The sequence below is a fragment of the Hyla sarda genome, chromosome 9, assembly GCF_029499605.1.
Source record: "Hyla sarda isolate aHylSar1 chromosome 9, aHylSar1.hap1, whole genome shotgun sequence".
NCBI lineage: Eukaryota > Metazoa > Chordata > Amphibia > Anura > Hylidae > Hyla > Hyla sarda.
In genome coordinates, this window is record NC_079197.1 from 82191777 (window position 1) to 82213727 (window position 21951).

Sequence of the window (21951 nt, forward strand, 5' to 3'; positions counted from 1 at the left end):
GGGAGCCCTGGGTGTCTTCCTCTTATTGTCCTGATTATATGGGTATACCATGTCACTTTATTGATATACATTTTTGAGATGGCGTACACACTTTTGTATTATACAATTTGTGGAACGTTCTGTTTTTTTAATGTGTTTTCTTTGTTCTTTTTAATTTATACTTAACCTCACTCTTTTCTGCCAGGGTTGCATCCCAGCTGTTATTATTGTACTGGTATCATTTCTTGTGCACTTTTTAATAAACTTGATTGGTTTGATAATAAAAAATAGTGGCTATCTGACTCTGTCCGGCTCATTGAAAGGAATGCAGTACGTCAGGGATGTGGCTGCAGCCGCGTTTTAAATTCTCCCACTGATCCAGTTGCTGTATGCCAAAATTGTGGTGTGAATGTACCCTTACTTGGGACTTTTAGAGCCCTTGATCATCTGAAGACCTGAGTATAAAACAGCCCAAGCCTCTTTGTAAACTAGGGCAGATCTTGTAGATCGTCATTTGGTTACCGAGCCTATTACACAGCCTTTCCTGCACGAATGATCTCTAGATTGATCATGCACCCCTTAGTTGCCATCACTTATTGGCTATACTTCCTCTATTATACAATTATACATCAGCTGATTGCTGGCCCTATTACACAGAGTGCTATCGGCCTGTTCAGCAGATAATCGCTCCATATGACATGGGCTTTTATTCTTTAATCTTTGGAGCTGTTAATGTTTTTGCCAATGCTTTCCTTCCATGATGGGGATTGATCATATATAGATCACTGATCCCTATGAATTAAAAGAATACTAAAGGGGGTAAAGACATGTTCAGGTTGAATGAACTATATATAAAGTGGTAAATATATCTTTGTATGTAAGATTTTAAAAATGCCCATTCAATGTACATTAAATTATATAGTTTATGGCAGGAACATACTGTATAACAATGATCCTCTTGTGCAGGTGGGGAGAAACAGCGTGTAGCAATTGCCAGAGCAATATTGAAGAACCCACCCATTATTCTTTATGATGAAGCTACTTCTTCTTTGGATTCCATAACAGAGGAGGTAAATTTGGCTTTGTTATATTACTACAACCTAAAAAAGTCCTATGTACTGTGGTCTGAATAAAATTGGGGAAAACCCAAAACAACCACTAAAAAAACCTATAAATACGCCACTGCAGCGTATAGGGTAAACCCACCAAGAGTAAAAGATGTATATAATAAAATAAATAAAAAGTATATTAATCTGAAAAATCAATTACCATAGAATTTAATAAATATAATTTTATTTTACAAAAAATACATATATCATACACAAGCAAGAAAAGTTGGTAATATATAGCTATATAACATACATAAAAATAGTAATCATTAGCGCAATTTGATAATGTGTATAATTACTCCTTGACAAAGCCGGTCACGGTGAAACGCGTTGGAGGTGATCGCAGGGACGTGGAACCCATCCTCTTTTTACATGTGGGTTCAAGTATTTACATTCTGACACCTTTACTCCCAGCACCTTAATTTTTGTTTTTTGCACTGTTTTCCCCTTTTTTTATATTTATTGTATACACGTACATTTCTGTGTTGCACATTGCACCTTATATATTTTTATCTTTAAGGTTACATACATTTTGTTATGCTTTAAATTGAGTGTCACATTGCACGTATATATATATTTTTTTAGCAAAAGGTGTTTTTATGATCCATTGGTGATCAGTTGACCCCGACATTTACGTCTTCCCTCATTACAACTTTTTTATATCCTTTTCCCCGTCCCTCCTATCCTTTGCATTTTTTAAGCTTATTTATTTACATATATATATACATATAAAATATTTTTTTAAATAATTATACACATTATCAAATTGCGCTAATGATTACTATTTTTATGTATGTTATATAGCTATATATTACCAACTTTTCTTGCTTGTGTATGATATATGTATTTTTTGTAAAATAAAATTATATTTATTAAATTCTATGGTAATTGATTTTTCAGATTAATATACTTTTTATTTATTTTATTATATACATCTTTTACTCTTGGTGGGTTTACCCTATACGCTGCAGTGGCGTATTTATAGGTTTTTTTGTTATATTACTGTAGTTATGTATCCAGAAGTTACATCTTGGGTTTTTATGCACTCTAAAGATAAGCTGCATCTAAAATCTGCATGGGATCAGTTACTACCATTTATTCCCATCAGTAATCCCCCTATTGTATAGCATATGCTTCCTCTATAGAAGGTCGCTCCTTTTCAGATATTGTCTTTGTATCTAAATGCGCACAAACATATGTTTGTCTCACTGGATATTGATGTCTCTCTGAAGAGATATAAATTAGATTTAAAACATTGTAAAACATCTGGTTACTGTAGTGACATCAAAGGCTTTCACATAATGAACCACGTGATATATACTTGTCAGTGTGTTTTTCCTTACAGCTGTCAGTCATCGCCTGCTAATCTGATAAGTGTGACAGTGCCTGAGCTACATTTGATTTCTCTAAGGAATGTTAAAAGAAAATGTCGCTCGTAGGAAATTAACTCTTCACTCTCTGGATTCTTTATTAATTAACACACACTTCAGTTATTGCCCAAACAGGCAGGTTAATGCCCCATGTAAAAAACTCAACCATCAGCTGACAAACCAGCAACTGGGTGTTTGTTGTCTGATCGCTGTGATTGTACGGCCCTAAAAAAATTGTTGGTCAGCCACACGTCTCCTTTTATAAACAGGATGTGCGTCCGACACTGATCTAAATTTAGGGCTGCACAAATAATTCAGCAATTGTTCGTGCAGCTCTGGCCATACAATCAATGTGCTGTGTAAAAGGCTTTGTACGTGGATCTTCCTACACTGCTCAAAAAAATAAAGAGAACACTAAGATAACACATCCTAGATCTGAATGAATTAATCGTATGAAATACTTTCGTCTTTACATAGTTGAATGTGCTGACAACAAAATCACGCAAAAATTTATGGAAATCAAATTTATCAACCCATGGAGGTCTGGATATGGAGTCCCACTCAAAATCAAAGTGGTAAACCACACTACAGGCTGATCTAACTTTGATGTAATGTCCTTAAAATAAGTAAAATTGAGGCTCAGTAGTGTGTGTGGCCTCCACATGCCCGTATGACCTCCCTACAATGCCTGGGCATGCTCCTGATGAGGCGGCTCCTGGACAGTCTGCGGTGCAAAATGGCATTGGCGAATGGAGCGAGACATGATGTCCCAGATGTGCTCAATCGGTTCCAGGTATGGGGAACGGGCGGGCCAGCCCATAATTCCTCTTGACACTACGCTGACAGACACAGAAAACCTTCTTGCCACAGCTCACATTGATGTGCTATCCTGGATGAGCGGCACTACCTGAGCCACTTGTGTGTGTTGTAGACTCCGTCTCATGCTACTACTAGAGTGAAAGCACCGCCAGCATTCAAAGTGACCAAAATATCAGCCAGGAAGCATAGGAACTGAGAAGTGGTCTGTGGTCGCCACCTGCAGAACCACTCCTTTATTGGGGGTGTCTTGCTAATTGCCTATCATTTCCACCTGTTGTCTGTTCCATTTGCACAACAGCATGTGAAATTGATTGTCAATCAGTGTTGCTTCCTGAGTGGACAGTGTGATTTCACAGAAGTGTGATTGACTTGGAGTTACATTGTGTTGTTTACGTTTTCCCTTTATTGTTTGAGCAGTGTATTTAAAAGGATCTGTAGTCATACTGATGTGTGCAGATTCCTTGCCCTGAAGAACTGGTTAGATTTAGAATGAGTGCACTTTAGAGTGTTACTGTCATTTCATTAAACAAGTTGTTAGATATAGCTGTGTCATGCGCACGGTAAAGCACTTCATTTCCTGGCTGATTGCTCAGTCTGTTTGATCGCAGGATAACGGATCCATTAGAAGTCTATAGTGCCTGACTAACCAATCAAAACATTTAAGTTATGAAGTAATGCTATGAAGGGGTTGTCCAATGAAAACAATTTTTTATCTCCTATACACAGAATAGGGAATAAGTAGCTGATTGTGGAACCCCTGCGATCTCCAGAACAGGACCCTGGCTCTCAGTAAGAGGGGAGCATGCTGCAGGCATGCAGTCCATTCATTTCTAGTGTCTGAGATACTGTACTCCAGTCTCTTGATCACTTTGATAGAAATTAATGTAGCATGTGCCATCTACAGCATGCGCTTCTCACTGAGAGCTGGGGTTCCATTCTGGAGATTGTGGGGGCTCTTAGTGGTTGGGCCCTATGTGATTAGCTATTTATGCCCTATCTACTGGATGTGGAAAATTATTTTTTTCACTGGACAACCACTTAGTAACATTCTACTATGACTTACATGGACCACCTTTTAATAACCAACACATTCACAAACAAAGCAATTTTTTAACAATACATTATACACTACTACACTACAGTGAATCCCAAAGGTGCAGTTAAAATGTTCTAGAGCACGGGTGTCAAACACAAGGCCCACCAGACCTCGTCATGTGGCCCGCGTAGCCGCCGCCAGCCTTCACCAACGTCTGCCCTCTAGCGATCCTCCTTCGGTCCTCCTGGTCCTCAGCCTCTATGGTTGTACGCACAGTACGTCAGTGACGTCCCGTGCGTACAACCATAGAGACGCGGGAGGACCAGGACGACGCTCTCCGGCCGGGGCCTGGTAAGTGACCGGCGGCGTGTTATCTTCTTCTCTTCTGCGTTCTGGTCACCGCTCGACCGGTCCTGGCACCTACTGCTATGGTCCATAGGCCATAGCAGTAGATTGTGACCCCGGGCCGGAGGAGCGGTGACCGGATCACAGTGGGGGCAGCACACAGACATACAGCCTCCAGCCATATACTGTATATGGCTGGAGGCTGTATGTCTGTGGGGAGGGGGGGGGTGCTGCCAACCTAATGTGGGGGGAACTATACTGCCTACCTAATGTGGGGGAACATGCTGCCTACCTAATGTGGGGGAACATGCTGCCTACCTATTGTGGGGGGAACTATACTGCCTACCTAATGTGGGGGGAACTATACTGCCAACCTAATGTGGGGGAACATGCTGCCAAGCTAATGTGGGGGAACATGCTGCCTACCTAATGTGGGGGTAACTATACTGCCTAACTAATGTGGGGGTAACTATACTGCCAACCTAATGTGGGGGGAACTATACTGCCAACCTAATGTGGGGGGAACTATACTGCCAACCTAATGTGGGGGGCACTAAACTGCCAACCTAATGTGGGGGGAACTATACTGCCAACCTAATGTGGGGGGAACTATACTGCCAACCAAATGTGGAGGGAACTATACTGCCAACCTAATGTGGGGGAACATGCTGCCATACTAATGTGGGGGAACATGCTACCTACCTAATGTGGGGGGAACTATACTGCCTACCTAATGTGGGGGGAACTATACTGCCTACCTAATGTGGGGGGAACTATACTGCCAACCTAATGTGGGGGGAACTATACTGCCAACCTAATGTGGGGGGGGAACTATACTGCCAACCTAATGTGGGGGAACATGCTGCCTACTAATGTGGGGGGAACTACAAGGTACTGTACATTTCGGTAGGAGGGGTAGTCTTATATGGCGAGTATATCCCAAACTCTACATTTTAACTGTAAAAGTTGGGGGTCGTCTTATACACCCAGTCGTCTTATACGCCGGCATATACGGTATGGTGGGGGTCCTACAGATACAACCGGCCCTTTGAGGGTGACCAAACTGCTGATGCGGCCCCCGATGAATTTGAGTTTGACACCCCTGTTCTAGAGTATCTGTCCTTCCAAAGATGGTCAGGATATATAGTTTCTGATGGTCAGGATATAGAGCCTCTCTGTTTATCGGATATGACTATTATGTTGTGATATGACTGTGACTGTTATAGATGTGGCAATACCAATGATGTATTGTGGGTTTTTGTTTTTCTTTTATTATCAAAGAGTCCTGTCACTGCCTAACCACTTAGATGATAGGATTTATCTTTGATCCTGGCTATTATAGCAGAGTGTTAGCTCTAATATACAGCAGATAGTGTGGGCCCAGCTTCATTATGATGGATGGCACCAAGACCAGCACACTTTTGCTTTACCTTTCTTCACCAAACTGCTTTAATTCCCTGCTTAGGGTGCGTTCACACACTGCAGATAAGATGTGGATCTGCTACAGACTTTTACTCCCCTAGTAAAATTAATGGAGCAAATCTGCAGCATGTAAGCACATCCATTTTTACCGATCTATTGCAGCTAAGTAAAATATTGAAAGCATGAACATGATATTTCATTCTAATGAAATTGTCAATAATTAATAAATATATAAAATGAATGAATGAATAAATTTACTGAGACAGATAGATAATTAAAGTCTGTGGGACCATCTTGGTTCCAAAGAAACAAAGGGAAGAAAAGCACTCAGCTATACGCTTCTCTCCTGACTCGTTCTAGGGATCAGTTGGGGTCTTCACACTCAATCAAAATCTTTGTGTCTCTAGGATGTGTCAGAAGTCTTTTTTATGCCAGGTTCACTTTAAAGGGGTATTCCGCTGGGGAAAAAATGTTTTTAATCAACTGGTGCCAGAGAGTTAAACAGATTTGTAAATTACTTCTATTTAAAAATCTCAATCCCATCAATACTTATCAACTGCTGTATGCTCCAGAGGAAGTTCTTTTCTTTTTTTGATTTCCTTTCTGTTTGACCACACTGTTCTCTGCTGACACCTCTGTCCATTTTAGGAACTTTATAGAGTAGAAGCAAATCTCCATAGCAAATCTATCCTGCTCTGGACAGATCCTGACATGAACAGAGGTGTCAGCAGAAAGCACTGTGGTCAAAAAGAAAAGAACTTCCTCTGGAGCATACAGCAGCTGATAAGTACTGGAAGGATTAAGATTTTTAAAAATAAGTAATTTACAAATCGGTTTAGCTTTCTTGCACAAGTTGATTTAAAGAAAAATCTTTTCCAGCAGAGTACCCCTTTAAGTCCTTATTGTTTTAGGCTGAGGCCAAAAACTGACAACCCACAGTGAGATCCTCCATTTCCAACTATTGAGCCTTAGAGCCTGCACAAAATTAAAAAAGAGCTACCGGCAACTCTGTACAGTCTGGTGGAGCATTGCATGGTGAACACTACTGCTGTTACACACTGGGCCACTTATCTCCACCCCACAGACACAACCCCACAGCAACCACACAACACCAAGTAAACACCTACCTCTCCAACTGAATTAAAAAAAGCTAGCTACACCAAGGGTATGTCCTCCTGATTCTCTGCAGCATTTCAGACAGATTTTTTAATGTATTTTTATTTATTCCAGATTGTGGGGCAGATTATTCAAATTAAAGAAAAATAACAAATCCGCAGTTGTATAAATTCCACATGAAAAATGCACAGTTCATAGGTCACTTGTTGCTGAACCCTTAGGACTTGTTCACACAAATGGGCAAAGAAAAGTATTTTTCTTTTTACACACAGTGCACTGACTATTACATAAAAAAATACACAGGCTTTTAACTTTAAAACAATCCAACAGACTTCAGTGGGGAATGATCAGAAAACAGTGTGCAGAAAAAAAATGACATTTCCACATTGATATTAAAATCAATGGGAGGTTAAAAAAAAAAAAAAAAAATATATATATATATATATATATATATATATATAGAGGAAAAAAAAGCCACATGTAAAACTACATTCACTAAAATCAGCTACAAAATCCACACGGCAGATTTTGAGGTGATATTTTCAGAGTGATTTTTATGAGCGTGTACATAACCAAATGTAGTTTCCTGCTAAATACGAACACCTGATGTAAATGGGTGGAGCGCTTATACTGTACCAAAGTATGGGCAGCACGGTGGCTCAGAGGTTAGCACTGTTGCCTTGCAGCACTGAGGTCCTGGGTTAAAATCCCACCAAGGACAACATCTGCAACAAGTTTGTATGTTCTCAATGTGTTTGTATGGCTTTCCTTCAGCTTCCTCCCACACTCCAAAAAACATACTTATAAGTTAATTTGGATTGTAAGCCCCAATGGGGACAGGGAACCAATTTGAGTGTAGCAGCGCTGCAGAATCTGTATGTGCTATATAAATAAAGAATAATTGTTATTATTACCAAAAGGGAACAAAAATGAAACTTCATGTTCATTTCTTGAAAGTTTTGCTTAACAGCAAAAGGGCTATCTAAAAATGGATGTGCAGTCTGAGGGGTAATTTATGAATGCTGACGTGGCTGAAGTGATTTTCTGCACGCTTTATGGTGCACACACTATGATAAATTAGGCACAGGTCCACAAGTGTTATGCAAGTATGTTGTTGAAAACACTTCTTTTAGCCATCCTAATGATGGTGTACATTTGTACCTAATTACACTGATCTGCACAAATGATAAATTCATCACCACTGCAAAAATAACTATGAAGTGCTCTACTACAGATGAGTTTCAGAAAGAGTCTACAACAAAAGGCGCTTTGTAAAGGTAACCCAAAATATGCACTCAATCTACACAAAAAGTGTACGCCCAATGCAAAATATTATATTTACAATACAATGATCAAAACAAGTACTTTTTCATTCAAAGTACGTTTTACAGTGACAGCTGTGTAACCTGGACAGCACATCCTCTACTTGTAATTTCAGTTCTCTTGGTGGCAGAATATAATTTATTTCTATTACAGTGCAGTGCAAAAACGCCTGTAACTTCCGAACTTTAACCGTGTGTTCTTCATCCTACAGAATATTCTCAGTTCAATGCGGAATATGGTCAAGCACAGAACATCTGTGTTCATTGCTCACAGATTATCTACCATAGTTGATGCAGACGAAATTATTGTATTGGACAAGGTAAGTTATATAGATATAGAGGGGTATGCAAACATCTGGTAAAAAATATTATATATGCTAAAGTAGTATATTACATTGCTTACCGATCTGCCTACTCCCCTCCTACCATCTATCCTACTAGTTCCCGCCCTGAGCTGTTGCAGAACATCTGATTTCACAGCAGACTATCGCACAATCATTGAAATTTCAGCACCTACTATTAATTTCCTATCTGCTCTCCTGCCTGTGGCATTGTTCAGCACAAGGCAGCATTTTGTAACCACAGCACATTCTTGCGATGGCCGTAAATGTTGGCACCCCTGAAATTTTTCTACCAAATGAAATATTTCTCACAGAAAGGATTGCAGTAACACATGTTTTGCTATACACATGTGTATTCCCTTTGTGTGTATTGGAACTAAACCAAAAAGGGAGGAAAAAAGCAAATTGGACATAATGTCACACCAAACTCCAAAAGTGGGCTGGACAAAATAATTGGCACCCTTTCAAAATTGTGGAAAAATAAGATTGTTTTAAGCATGTGATGCTCCTTTAAATGCACCTGGGGCAAGTAACAGGTGCAAGTAAAAAAGAGAGAAGTTCACTTAGTCTTTTCATTGTGTGTCTGTGTGTGCCACACTAAGCATGGACAACAGAAAGAGAAGAAAACTGTCTGAGGACTTGAGAACCAAAATTGGGGAAAAATATCAACAATTTCAAGGTTATAAGTCCATCTCCAGATATCTAGATTTGCCTTTGTCCACAGTTGTCCACATTATCAAGGAGTTTGCAACCCATGGCACTGTAGCTAATCTCCCTAGGCGTGGACTGAAGAGAAAGGATAAGCAGCCCCAAACAAGTTCCAAAGATATCCAAGCTGTCCTGCAGGCTAAGGGAGCATCAGTGTCAGCGCGAACTATCCTTCAACATTTAAATGAAATGAAACGCTATGGCAGGAGACCCAGGACGCCACTGCTGACACAGAGACATGAAAAAAGCAAGACTACATTTTGACAAAATGAACTTGAGTAAGCCAAAATCCTTCCGGGAAAATGTCTTGTGGACAGATGAGACCAAGAGAGAGCTTTTTGGTAAAGCACATCATTCTACTGTATACCGAAAACGGAATGAGGCCTACAAAGTAAAGAACACAGTACCTGCAGTGAAATATGGTGGAGGTTCAATTATGTTTTGGGGTTGTTTTGCTGCCTCTGGCACTGTGTGCCTTCAATGTGTGCAAGGCATAATGAAATCTGAGGATTACCAATGGATTTTGGGCGCACTGTACAGCCCAGTGTCAGAAAGCTGGGTTTGCGTCCGAGATCTTGGGTCTTCCATCAGGGCATTGACCCCAAACATTCATCAAAAAGCGCCCAGAAATGGATGGCAACAAAGTGCTGGAGAGTTCTGAAGTGGCCAGCAATGAGTCCAGATCTAAATCCCATTGAACATCTGTGGAGAGATCTTAAAATTGCTGTTGGGAAAAGGCGCCCTTCCAATAAGAGAGACCTGGAGCAGTTTGCAAAGGAAGAGTGGTCTAACATTCCGGCTGAGAGGTGTAAGAAGCTTATAGATGGTTATAGGAAGCCACTGATTTCAGTTATTTTTTCCAAAGGGTGTGCAACTGAATATTAAGTTAAGGGTGCCAATAATTTTTTCCAGACCATTTTTGGAGTTTGCTGTGACATTATGTCCAATTTTCTTTTTTTCCTCCCTGTTTTGGTTTAGTTCCAATACATACAGGGAATAAACATGTGTATAGCAAAACATGTGTTACTGCAATCCATTTCTGTGAGAAATACTTCATTTTCTAGAAAAAATTCAGGGGTGTCAACATTTGCAGCCATGACTATAATATATAAATATATATATATTTTTATTCACACACTCAGGGAAATGGTTATGTCGGGGCTAGTCAGAGGTGATGACACTCAGGGGACAGGGCTAGAGCTTAGAGGCAATATCCAGCCACACTTACTGACATGAAATGATAATGCATTTTCTTGGGAGAGGGAGGAACAGGGAAGCTAAGGACCACTCTGACAATAAAAGAGCTAACCAACTTCGTGTCAGGGGGGAAATATGCAAAAGCATGCTGAAGCCAGTACAATAAGTGGTAACACTATATTAGTGAGTTGGGGAAATAATCTTGTTTAAATACACTCTTATGATACCAGAATACTCCTTTTAAAGGCAAACTGTCATCTCTAGATCCTGCTCAGAGCTAAAATGTCAAAGAGCTTGTACTAAGCCTAGCCTCCTCCCTCCCCCATCCTTCATCCCTCAGTACTTTGATTGTCATGCATGGCTCAGTGCTGGAAGATGAACCCTGTACATCAATCAATTTTGGGCAGATAGCAGAGGGAGGAGGCTCAGCACAGCCTCTTTCACACTTTAGCTCTGAGCACGCTCTAGAGCTGACATATTCCCATTTAAAGAGTCTTTTATCCAAACCTTAAATTGCCTGTAATTGTTAGGGCATGTGCACATGGACAAACACCTCACTTTTGTGTATTGCTTTCTTCAAGCTGCGATCAGCACATGGGAGCTTGTCCTAAAGCTTCCTTCCATTAATTTTAGTGGGAGTTTCAGAATGGAAACCTACAGAAAGAAATAACATGTCACTTTCTATGGCATGGTTGATCGGCTTCCATTGAAGTCAATGTGAGAATTTTTCTCACATGTGGCTATGTGAGTTGCTTTTTTCCTGTTGGTTTAAAAATTGTACATGTTACTTTATTATATCTTTATAAGCCAAAGAACAAGGGGCTCAAATGTTGCAAAAAATGAATGTCCAGTGTGTGGGCGAACATAAAAATAGTCTATAAATTCACACTGAGACAGAAAATATGAAGAAAATGTAACGATCTTTATAACACATTCAAATTACAATAAAAACACAGCAGCAACAGAAAGATTACAAAGGCATCTCTGAGTGGATAAAAAAGGTGGATGTCTAGTAGAGAGATAATAAATAACTTTACACTATGTGCAAACACAGAAAATGTAATGGCTGTACCACAATACTGGAAAACATACAGATTAAATTTAGTACACACACTATATTGCAATAGTACAAAAAATAATCTATACCCAATCTCTCAGATCACCAAAAGGAAAAAGCATTGTGTGGTATAAGATAAAGTGCTAAGACCAAAACCAGATCACACTGAAGAAGCTCTGTGTGAAACGGCGTTGGGGTGGCTCTCTGTACGTGGTAAGATGCCAATAGGATGCGTGTCTGATATGCTGTATATAAGATCTGGTCTGCTCATGTTTATTTCATTGACTATATGGATCACTATTTGCCTCAAATGTGGATTGTACACAAAATAATTTCAACCAAAATAGTATGTAAATAAGGTCTTTATCATTTTTGTTTTAGTTTTTGAACTTTCGTTTTTTCCTCCTCGCCTATAATAGCCATAACTCTTATTTTCTCCCCTACAGAACCATATGAGGGCTTGTTTTTTGTGGGACCAATTTATACTTTTGTAATGACACCTTTCATTTTTCCATAACTTATTCTCCGAAACAAAACACAAAAAATTTGTTTAGTTTCCGTTATATTTTACTCATTTAAAAAAAAAATCTAAACTTATTAATATTTTTTTTTTCTGCCGTACCCTGCTATTTGTATTGGTACCATTTTTGGTATTGATCACAATTTTTACTTCATTTTTTTTCTGGGATATGATGTTCTAAAAAGAAACGCATTTTTTTTTTTTTTACGTTAACGCCATTGACCTTACAGGATATTTAATGTTATATTTTAATAGTTCTGACAATTAGGCACGTGGAAATTACAAATACATTTTTATTATGTTAACATACTTTTTATATGAGAAAAGGGGGTGATGTGAACTTTTAATGTAAAAGGAGTTAATGTGTGCTTTTTAAACTTTTTTTTTTTTTACACTTTATTAGTCCCCTTTGATTCCTTATACAGATCAATGCAGTTCTACTGAACTCCATTGTTCTGTGTGATCTGTGCTTATTTGGTTGAGCCTCAATCAAATACAGATCCACGGCAGCCATGGGAGGAGAGGTATGCCCTCCGGTTACCTCCATAGTGGATTGCCCCCCCCCCCCACCCCTGTCCGTGCATGCTGGGGGTTGTAGTTATGCAACAGGCGGAGGCACAAAAATGTGCCTCCAGTTGTTGCATAACTACAACCCCCAGCATGCACAAACTAACAAAGGGCATTCTGGGAGTTGTAGTTGTGCCTTTTGCTGTTGCACAACAACAACTTCCAGCATGCCCTTTTGTGCATGCTGGAAGTTGTTTCTAAGTAACAGCAGGACACCAGCCTTACCTACTGCTGCTGGGCTCAGAGGATCCACACTCCTGGGGCCCCAATGCTGGGGATCGGGAGCCTCAGGTGATAATTTCAGTCACCCGCTCTCGCCCTCTGGAACAGGGGCGGAGCGGGTGCTGTTAGGGACACCCTCACAGCAGGAGTCCTGATTAATCACCAGTGCCACCTCACTCCTGCTGCTAAAGGATGATAGGTGCCGTCTCTGACGACACCTATCATCCTTTTTTTCCGGGTCACCGGGGACCCGATTAACCCGGTATTGCCGCAAATCGCCAATCTGAATTGGTCTCAGGACTCCCCCAGGCGTTGTCATGGGATGCCCAGAGTCCTTAAAGGGGTACAGATCGATGTCAGATCGCCGGAGTCCCGCTGCTGGGGAGCCCCTCGATCCCCGCTGCGGCACTATGCTATCATTACAGCACAGAGCGAGTTCGCTCTGCACGTAATGACGGGCAATACAGGCCCCTTTCAATACAAGTCTATGGGAGGGGACGTGGCGGTCGTCAAACCCCCTGCCATAGACTTGCATTAAGGGGACGGGCCGTGATGTCATGAGGGGCGGAGCCATGATGTCACGCTGCTCCGGCCTCTGATACGCCCGTCATTACTCACAGAGCGAACTCGCTCTGTGCTGTAATGATAGCGTGGTGCCGCAGCGGGGATCCCCGTGCTCCCCAGCAGTGGGACCGCGGCCATCTAACATCTTATCCCCTATCCTTTGAATAGGGGATAAGATGTCTAGGGGCGGAGTACCCCTTTAAGGTTAGGGGATGCAGGGCGTATACATACGCCGTGCATCCACAAGAGGTTAATATTTTCACGTTTTTATTTTTTGTAAAATGGGGGGAAAAGGGGTGAATAAGTCCTCATTTTAAATTTATATTGGGGAGGGACTTATGCACATTTAAACAAAAAATTCCAGATAGAATTTTTCTTAAAATATTTATAGCAAAATATCTGTGGGTTGGTATTACTGTTCAGTACTATGCACTGATATAAAAACTGATCAGTGATATTGGTGGTCTAAAGTATAGCCTGCCTCTGTGGAAGACTAAATAAAATAAAGAAAAACAAGGTGCGCTCCTAGTGTAGGCGGATTAACAAAGCTTCAATGTGCGCAAGAAAATTAGGTGCTTACCAGATGGTGGTGTGCTAAGAGCACAACACCTCAGCAGGCATGTAGGCTCGCAGTGGTATTGGAGGTCAGCAGCCACGGATCCTGTCCAGATACCTCTCAGTCAGCTGGATAATATTGCAGAGACGTGGATGTGATCCAAAAAAGGATATCCCAAGCGGCACTTCTCCTTCCAGGAAAGATGCAATGCAGCAATCCACAGAAAATATTGGTCTATTGCAAACCAATATTTTCTGTGGATTGCTGCATTGCATCTTTCCTGGGAGGAGAAGTGCCGCTTGGGATATCCTTCTTTTTGGATCACATCCACGTCTCAGTGGAAGACTATACAGGGAGATGCCTAAACACAGAGCAGATAAGCAGAGCTCCGGTTACATTTTTCACTCATCAGACCCCCAAGATCGTGCTGTGGGTGGTCCGATGATTGAAACTGCTTTAGATGCCGTGATTAGTATTGAATTTGTGCTGCATAATTTTCCTGCTGCTGAAATTCTGCAGTATGCACGTTGCAGCATAATCCCATTGAAAACAATGGGAGGCTGTGCAACTTAATTTTCAAGCTGAATTTCTCAGCCCTAAGTTTACAGGAGTTGCACCTGTTTCTTTAAAGGGAACCAAGCATTAGATTTTACCATATATAACGTGTGGTAATGTGTTATGTGTGGTAAAATCTTCATCCACACCATCTGTGGGGGATATTCCCCCCCAAGGGATAGTAAGGATATGAAGTTTGTAGTCCCCTGGGCAAGGAGCTTTACTCATTGTAATTATTCCCTCTCTGTGTGATTGACAGCCCTCGTCACCACTCTTCTCCGTCTGCTTAGGTAAGTATAACTCCCTGCCCAGGGGACTACTCACAGGGGTGAAGGGGGAAACTTGCAAACTTTGTATCCCTGGGGGCAGGAACATCCCCTGGGGATGATGAGGATGAAGAGTTTACCATACAGAACTCGTTGCCACACGATATATATGGTGAAATCTGATCCTTAATTCCCTTTAAAACCATTAAACTAAATTGAAAGAAGCTTCTCTCTTTTAATACTTTGCTTTTATGAGGAGTGCACCTTTAATAAGCAAATCAGGCATCAGGCACACTCCATTTCCCAAAATGTCAAACATGTTTTGTGTACCCTTAGTATATGCTGTAATTGTTTATTGTGGGGAGAAAAAAAACCTTTCATATAAACTAGTAGTCGAACTAGGATATATGTACAATAGAAAAATTGTTTTCTTTCAATACCACATTTACAAGCATATGTGCCCCTCCAGCAACAATGGTTACATTTTTGTACAGATGCCTCTTCCCACTTCCAAGCTGTTTAGTGCCCATTTTTGCTATTTGGTAGCCAACTCTTGCACAACACAGATGCACTGGCTGAAATCTTCTTGCATTATTATGTGCAAAGCTGCGGCCCTTCAGCTTGAAAAATGGCTTTTTGCTTAAATATTTTTTTTGGTCAATGACTAGTGATTTATCGCTCAGTATTAATAAGATTAATTCTTTATGTACATGCATGCCATATTCTGTGCATTGTAGGCTAGTCATAGAGCATGTACTGTAAATGCAGTAGCCTAGAAGTGTTCCCGCCAGCATTGTACGTTGTAGAGTCCCCTGGGTGCAGCACACTATATCTCTTATTACAGGGCACATCTGTGTTATGCTGTGATCAGATAGGAAGCATTGTGCCCGTTGCTGCCAATATGTTTGATGTGATCACTTAACTTTAATAGACAAATTGGAAACAAGTGAGGCTATTGCCTGATAAGCTCCAATTGTCAAATCTAGAATCCTGTCATGAGATATGGAAGATCGTTATTCTCGTACTTAATTAGTAGAATTGTGGTTTCTTATAAAAGCTATTACATGTGTCATCCAGCAAATGTCAGCATAATTCTGATTTATGTCTGTAATAATAGGAGAGATCTCTGACGCTGCTCATACGTTATGCTTCTGCTAAGTGGAGTTTCTATGCAGACCCTTCATATTTATGATATGTAACCAGTTACTTCTGATGATGATCTTCATATAGGATTCCTGTATCTACCCCAGGAACACTCGGTACAATAGAACTCAGCTTCTCTATGCTGTTTACATATAAAATGGGTACTAGAGTCTTATACCTTTAGCAAGGTGACATTATGACAAAGACTGGGATCTAGGCTAGTAGTGATCCGATCATACTGTATAGAATGCATAACATCTAATATAATGGGGGTTTATGTTATACCTCTCCTCTATGGATTGTGTGCATAGTTCTGCTTGTTTCTGATTCCCTTCCCTGCTGCTCTACATCATTCTCCGCTGGTGTGCCATTCCCCTTTGCCCTGTAGGAAGACAGCATGATCGGACACTTGTGCTCACAACAGCACTGTACTGAGCAAATAGAGAAATTTCACTCTACCGTTCCTGGTTTTATTACTCTTGAAAAGCCCATTGTAGAACTGCAGCAAATGTCACACGTCTTGTGTGTATATGAGTCACACTATACACATTTTATCATCATTAGTATTATAAATGAATATCGATAACCTGGCTCCTTATAGATGACTTGACCTACAGACTAAATGGAAAAGAGGTTTATGCTCCATATTTTAGCAGTGGGTTTAATGTTAACAGTAAAGCTAAGTCCTGTTCTATCTCCATTTGTAGCTATGTAGCTAAATACAGTCTTTTATTCCCTGTAAGCAGCCTGCTCTGTGTAATGTTCTTCAGTTAAATGACTACCCCCCATGCCCCCCTGTACTTTATCTGTCATATTTCAAGTGCTGGGTTTTCTGTGTTGAAGGGGATAATAATAAAGGCCATAAATGCCAGGGATAGAAAATAATATATATAATGTTACATACAGCTAGTATAGAAAATGGAAGTCAGTACAGTGATCCCTCAACTTACAATGGCCTCAACATGCAATAGTTTCAACATACAATGGTCTTTTCTGGACCATTGTAACTTGAAAGCAGACTCCACATACAATGCTACAGACAGTTCAGATCTGCGAAACGTGTCAATGGCTGGAAGAGCTGACCATTCAGAATAGACTTTTTACTGGTAAAACACTTGTATTACTGAAGTGTATGCACTGACTGGTGTCTGGTAGCGCCCCCTACAGTAGAGGGAGGTATTACGTGTTCTGTACTGTTTAACTGTGCCAGGGTTAGCTGCTCCTTTGGACACCAGGTGAGGGCGGCTCCATGTAACTTTTTTAGGACACTGTGTTCTGTACAGGACCCTTGAAGAAGCTCCTGTCCTCTACATAGACCAGCGTTTCCCAACCAGGGTGCCTCCAGCTGTTGCAAAACTACAACTCACAGCATGCCCGGACAGCCAACGGCTGTCCGGGCATGCTGGGAGTTGTAGTTTTGCAACAGCTGGAGGCACCCAGGTTGGGAAACGCTGACATAGACAGTGATTACAGCTCCCAGCAGATCTTTCTTACTTTTATATATAAGGACTTGCTTTATCTGTATTAGTAATCTACTTATTTTTCTTTAATCCTCACTTTTTCCTATTTTTGGATGACATTTTGGTGGCTTCAGAACCAATTACCAGGTTTGCACAGAGGTATGGTTTCAACATACAATGGTTTCAACATACAATGGTCGTCCCGGAACCGATTAATATTATAACTTGAGGGACCACTGTAATTGTGAACTTGGCATAGGAAGAGTTGGCCTCTATGCTCCAGACTTGCCTTTCAATGGTGAATTTTGTTAGTTTACCTAACTTCTTTGTAGAGATTGGACTCTTATTTTTAGGACTGCGGCACTGAAGCTAGCGCACCTTCCTACTGAGTAGTCTGACCATCTATCCCTGTGAACACTTCCGTGCAGCTGACATTGTAAGGCGCCTCCACATCAGTCACTTGTCTATGTTCTTTTGTTTCTTTACAGGGTAAAGTAGCAGAACGGGGTACACATTTTGGACTCCTGAATAATCCTGGAAGCCTTTATTCAGAACTTTGGCATACACAGAGCAGCAGGGTCCTCAACAGTAACAACAGCCTGAAGACAGATACAAGCAACCAGCAGTCATCCAAAGAGGAGGAAAGAAGGAAACTACAAGAAGAAATCATCAATAGTGTAAAAGGATGTGGCAACTGCTCCTGCTGAGCTTCAGTGTTACTAAAAGGAGTAGAGGAGGAGGACTTACTCTAGAAATGCCTACTTAAGAATTCACTTCTATTCTCTGTTCCATATCATGGTTTTGCACCTTTCTAATCTCTCTTCCCAGGGCTTCTCTGGATATTTTCTTTTTCTTATTCATACCTCCTTCTAATGTGAGTTTTTAAAATTGTTTAAAGAATAGTTTACCCACTCTCATGTAGTAGACAAAGGTACAGCTCATCTCAATCTTCGGGAAGGGAACTTGGCAGGACCTACTCACCAGTCAGTACCTCCTTCGCTGTCCAGTAGTGGGCTCAAGTTGGTCAGCATGTTCATCGTGACAGATCTATGTTGAAGTTAATGTCCACGGATTAAATGTTTGATATATTTGTATAACAGGTAATTGCTGTTTTTTTAATACAAAACTGGAAATATCTGGCAAAGACATAAAAAAAAATAATGTTCAGACTGCCCTCTGCCACCAATAGGATAATATCCTTGTAGAGTTGGCTGTAGGCAGCTACAACATATATTAAGAAAGAAATCGGCACGTAAATGTTAAAAACTATATGCTGTTAAAATGTGGACATTTATTTTAAAGTAAACAGTTCAGTATATCCATATTGGACAGCAATAAGCACTGATATTCTGTAAATGGGTTCTCCTCGATTACTTGGAATCTATTTGTTAATATGTAGGTTTCATAAAAAAAAATATTTTTTCACACTTGAAGAGCTTTGAAAAAGCCCTTAACCAATAATTTGTTTACAGAGTCCTTCCTAATGAATTTGCCCATACCGCTACTATGTGTGTTGAGGCATCTTCCAGTACTTATTAAACAAAAAACAAACTGGCCTCTAGAATGTTCACTTAAGTGTTTTAAGGATGTGGAGTATATAGAATATTTTTCATGTCTTCTTATTGTGCTCACTGGTGCCGGAGGTTAAAGGGGTACTCCTGTGAAAACCTTTTTTCTTTTAAATCAACTGGTGCCAGAAAGTTAAACAGATTTGTAAATTACTTCTATTAAAAAATCTTAATCCTTCCTGTACTTATTAGCTGCTGAATACTACAAAGGAAATTCTTTTCTTTTTGGAATTCTCCTTGATGACATCACGAGCACAGTGCTCTTTGCTGACGTCATTATAAAAATAATAACGCTTAATTTATTGTTGTCCTTAGTGGGATTTGAACCCAAGGCCCCAGCACTGCAAGGCAGCAGTGCTAACCACTGAGCCACCATGCTGCCCTTAGCATACATCTGCTATGCATGGTTGCTAAAATGGACAGAGATGTCAGCAGAGAGCACTGTGCTCGTGATGTCATCAGTGTTCCAAAAAGAAAGGAATTTCCTCTGTAGCATTCAGCAGCTAATAAGTACTGGAAGGATTAAGATTTTTTAATAGAAGTAATTTACAAATATGTTTAACTTTCTGCCACCAGTTGATTTAAAAGAAAAAAGGTTTTCACCGGAGTACCCCTTTAAGTAGTTGTTCACATTTTGTAGCCAGCATTAAGCAGGAATGTGTACAACAGTGTGCTGAATAGAAACTGAATATAAATGTATGGTTGCAAAGTTGTCTGGGTTAAAGCACGTGTTCAGCTTTGACCACCATCTATGTAACCTACAGAAAAGTGAATAATGTTGCAATCACATTTTATTTCTTATCTTGCATTGGTCTTGACTTTCTGATTTTATTATAGCCAATTCTTATGACTTTAGAGCTGAAATTACCCAGCAGTCCTTGCTCACTCAATAAGCTTCGAACTTGCTTTGGTGATTCACGGCAGGTAAAGCATTTACACTATATTTTGTACAGTATTTAAAGCAGGAAGAATGACCGTTCCCAGTGTAATATTGGAGTATTTGTTTACAACCTTGTTGACCGTTTGCTAAGAAGCCAACATGATTGTAAATGAATGTTTAACATCCAAGTCCAGTGCAAAATTAAATACATTTTTATGTTCATTTGTAAAAGTTGTTCCTAAAGTGAATCTTTTCATATTAATATTTTATTGGCTATTACTATCAATATCTTGCCAAATAATGATGCCTTTTCTTAGCTGAATTCTCCACTGAAAATTCTGATTTTACTTGTGTTCACCCAAAAATTCTTCCTTGCCTAAGGCCATACAAGACCAGCCCTGACTTCTCTTAGTTTCCTTCCTTTGGATCACAGCACCTTCATGTATAATATACACACATTCCTTTTAGGCTAGATATTAACCCTCTGATATTTAGATGAATGAGTATTACACACGTGAGACCAGGTAGTTCATGACATCCCTCATGTATTGTCATATTCTTTAGAAAGAAGGCTAATAGAAGAGATAAGATTTCTCTGTCTTGGGACTTTTGGTAAGTAAAGATTAGGATTCTGTCCTAACTTGTGGAAATCATATTAGGGCAATTCTCCATACCTTAATCTACAAAGAATTAATGAATAAAATAAGGAGCTGGTGGTCCGCTGAAGTAAGGAAGCTTGTCTTTTTTGGTGCACAATCAGTTCTTTATCAGTAACACAATACTAAATGCTTTTAGCAGTAATGTGCCACTTTACTACATGTATGTTAAGTACAAATGTCATACTGCTGTCACCATTCTCCAGAAATTGAGGGTTAAGAGATGTAGAAGAGTGATGTAGAGCGGTCTAGCAGTGTTCATTGCATGGCTGAGGGTCCCCAGCACTCGGGAGTCCTTTGATGAAAACACAAGCAGAACAGAAAATGACCTTAATCATTTTATATCCTGTAACATACGTCATTGGACTTATAATGGGATCTCCATCTCAATCCTGTTCCTGAATCTTTATTTCCCAGATGACCTGCTGGCATCTCTACTGTCTTCTTTCATTCTTCATTTTCTTGATTTGCTGCTGTATCTTAACTCTCCATGTTTGCCTGCCAGATGAGCTCACCCTCTCTCTCTCTTTCTCTCTCACTCACTCTCTTCCTCCCTCTCATGGGATTTTATTTCTATATTGCAGACCTATATTAAAGGGGTATTCCGGCCAACTACTTCTTATCCCCTATTCAAAGTATAGGGGATAAGATGTCTGATCACAGGGGGCCCATCGCTGGGACCCCCCGCGATCTCAATGCAGCACCTGCATTCTCTGGGCTGCGTCTCCAGTCTCGGAAACATCTACGTTTCCGGGACTGGAGACGTGATGTCACGCCACGCCCCCTTGTGATGTCATGCCACACCCCCTCCATGTCATAGACATGAATGGAGGGGGCGTGGCGTGATGTCACATCTCGAGTCCCGGAAACAAAGAGGTTTTAGAGACCAGAGAAGCAGCTCTGCATAGAATGCGGGTGCTGCACAGACATCGCAGGGGGTCCCAGCGCAATCAGACCTCTTATCCCCTATCCTTTGGATAGGGGATAAAATGAATTTGGTCTGAATGCCCCTTTTAAAGGGGTTGTCCCATGAAGAAAAATTGGTCTAAATTGATGAATTACATGAAATGAAACATATAAATTTACTGCTTTAGCGATATAGAGGGGGATTTAGACTGTTTGAAATCTCCTGACCATGAAGTGTTCTTATTAAGATCCCGTTGTGCAGTGGTC

General features: G+C 40.4%; 1 protein-coding gene across 3 annotated transcripts in view; it reads left to right on the top strand.

Annotated features, from left to right (window-relative positions):
- The window catches only part of ABCB7 (ATP binding cassette subfamily B member 7), a 194819-nt gene extending 175436 nt beyond the window's left edge, over positions 1-19383 (top strand). For all 3 annotated transcript variants that reach the window (XM_056538294.1, XM_056538295.1, XM_056538296.1), the window contains 3 exons: positions 946-1049; positions 8731-8838; positions 18163-19383. In XM_056538294.1, coding sequence (XP_056394269.1) covers positions 946-1049; positions 8731-8838; positions 18163-18381 — 431 coding nt within the window. In that variant the 3' untranslated portion in view covers positions 18382-19383. The remainder of the gene's footprint in view (positions 1-945; positions 1050-8730; positions 8839-18162) is intronic.
- The last annotated feature ends 2568 nt before the right edge of the window (positions 19384-21951 follow it).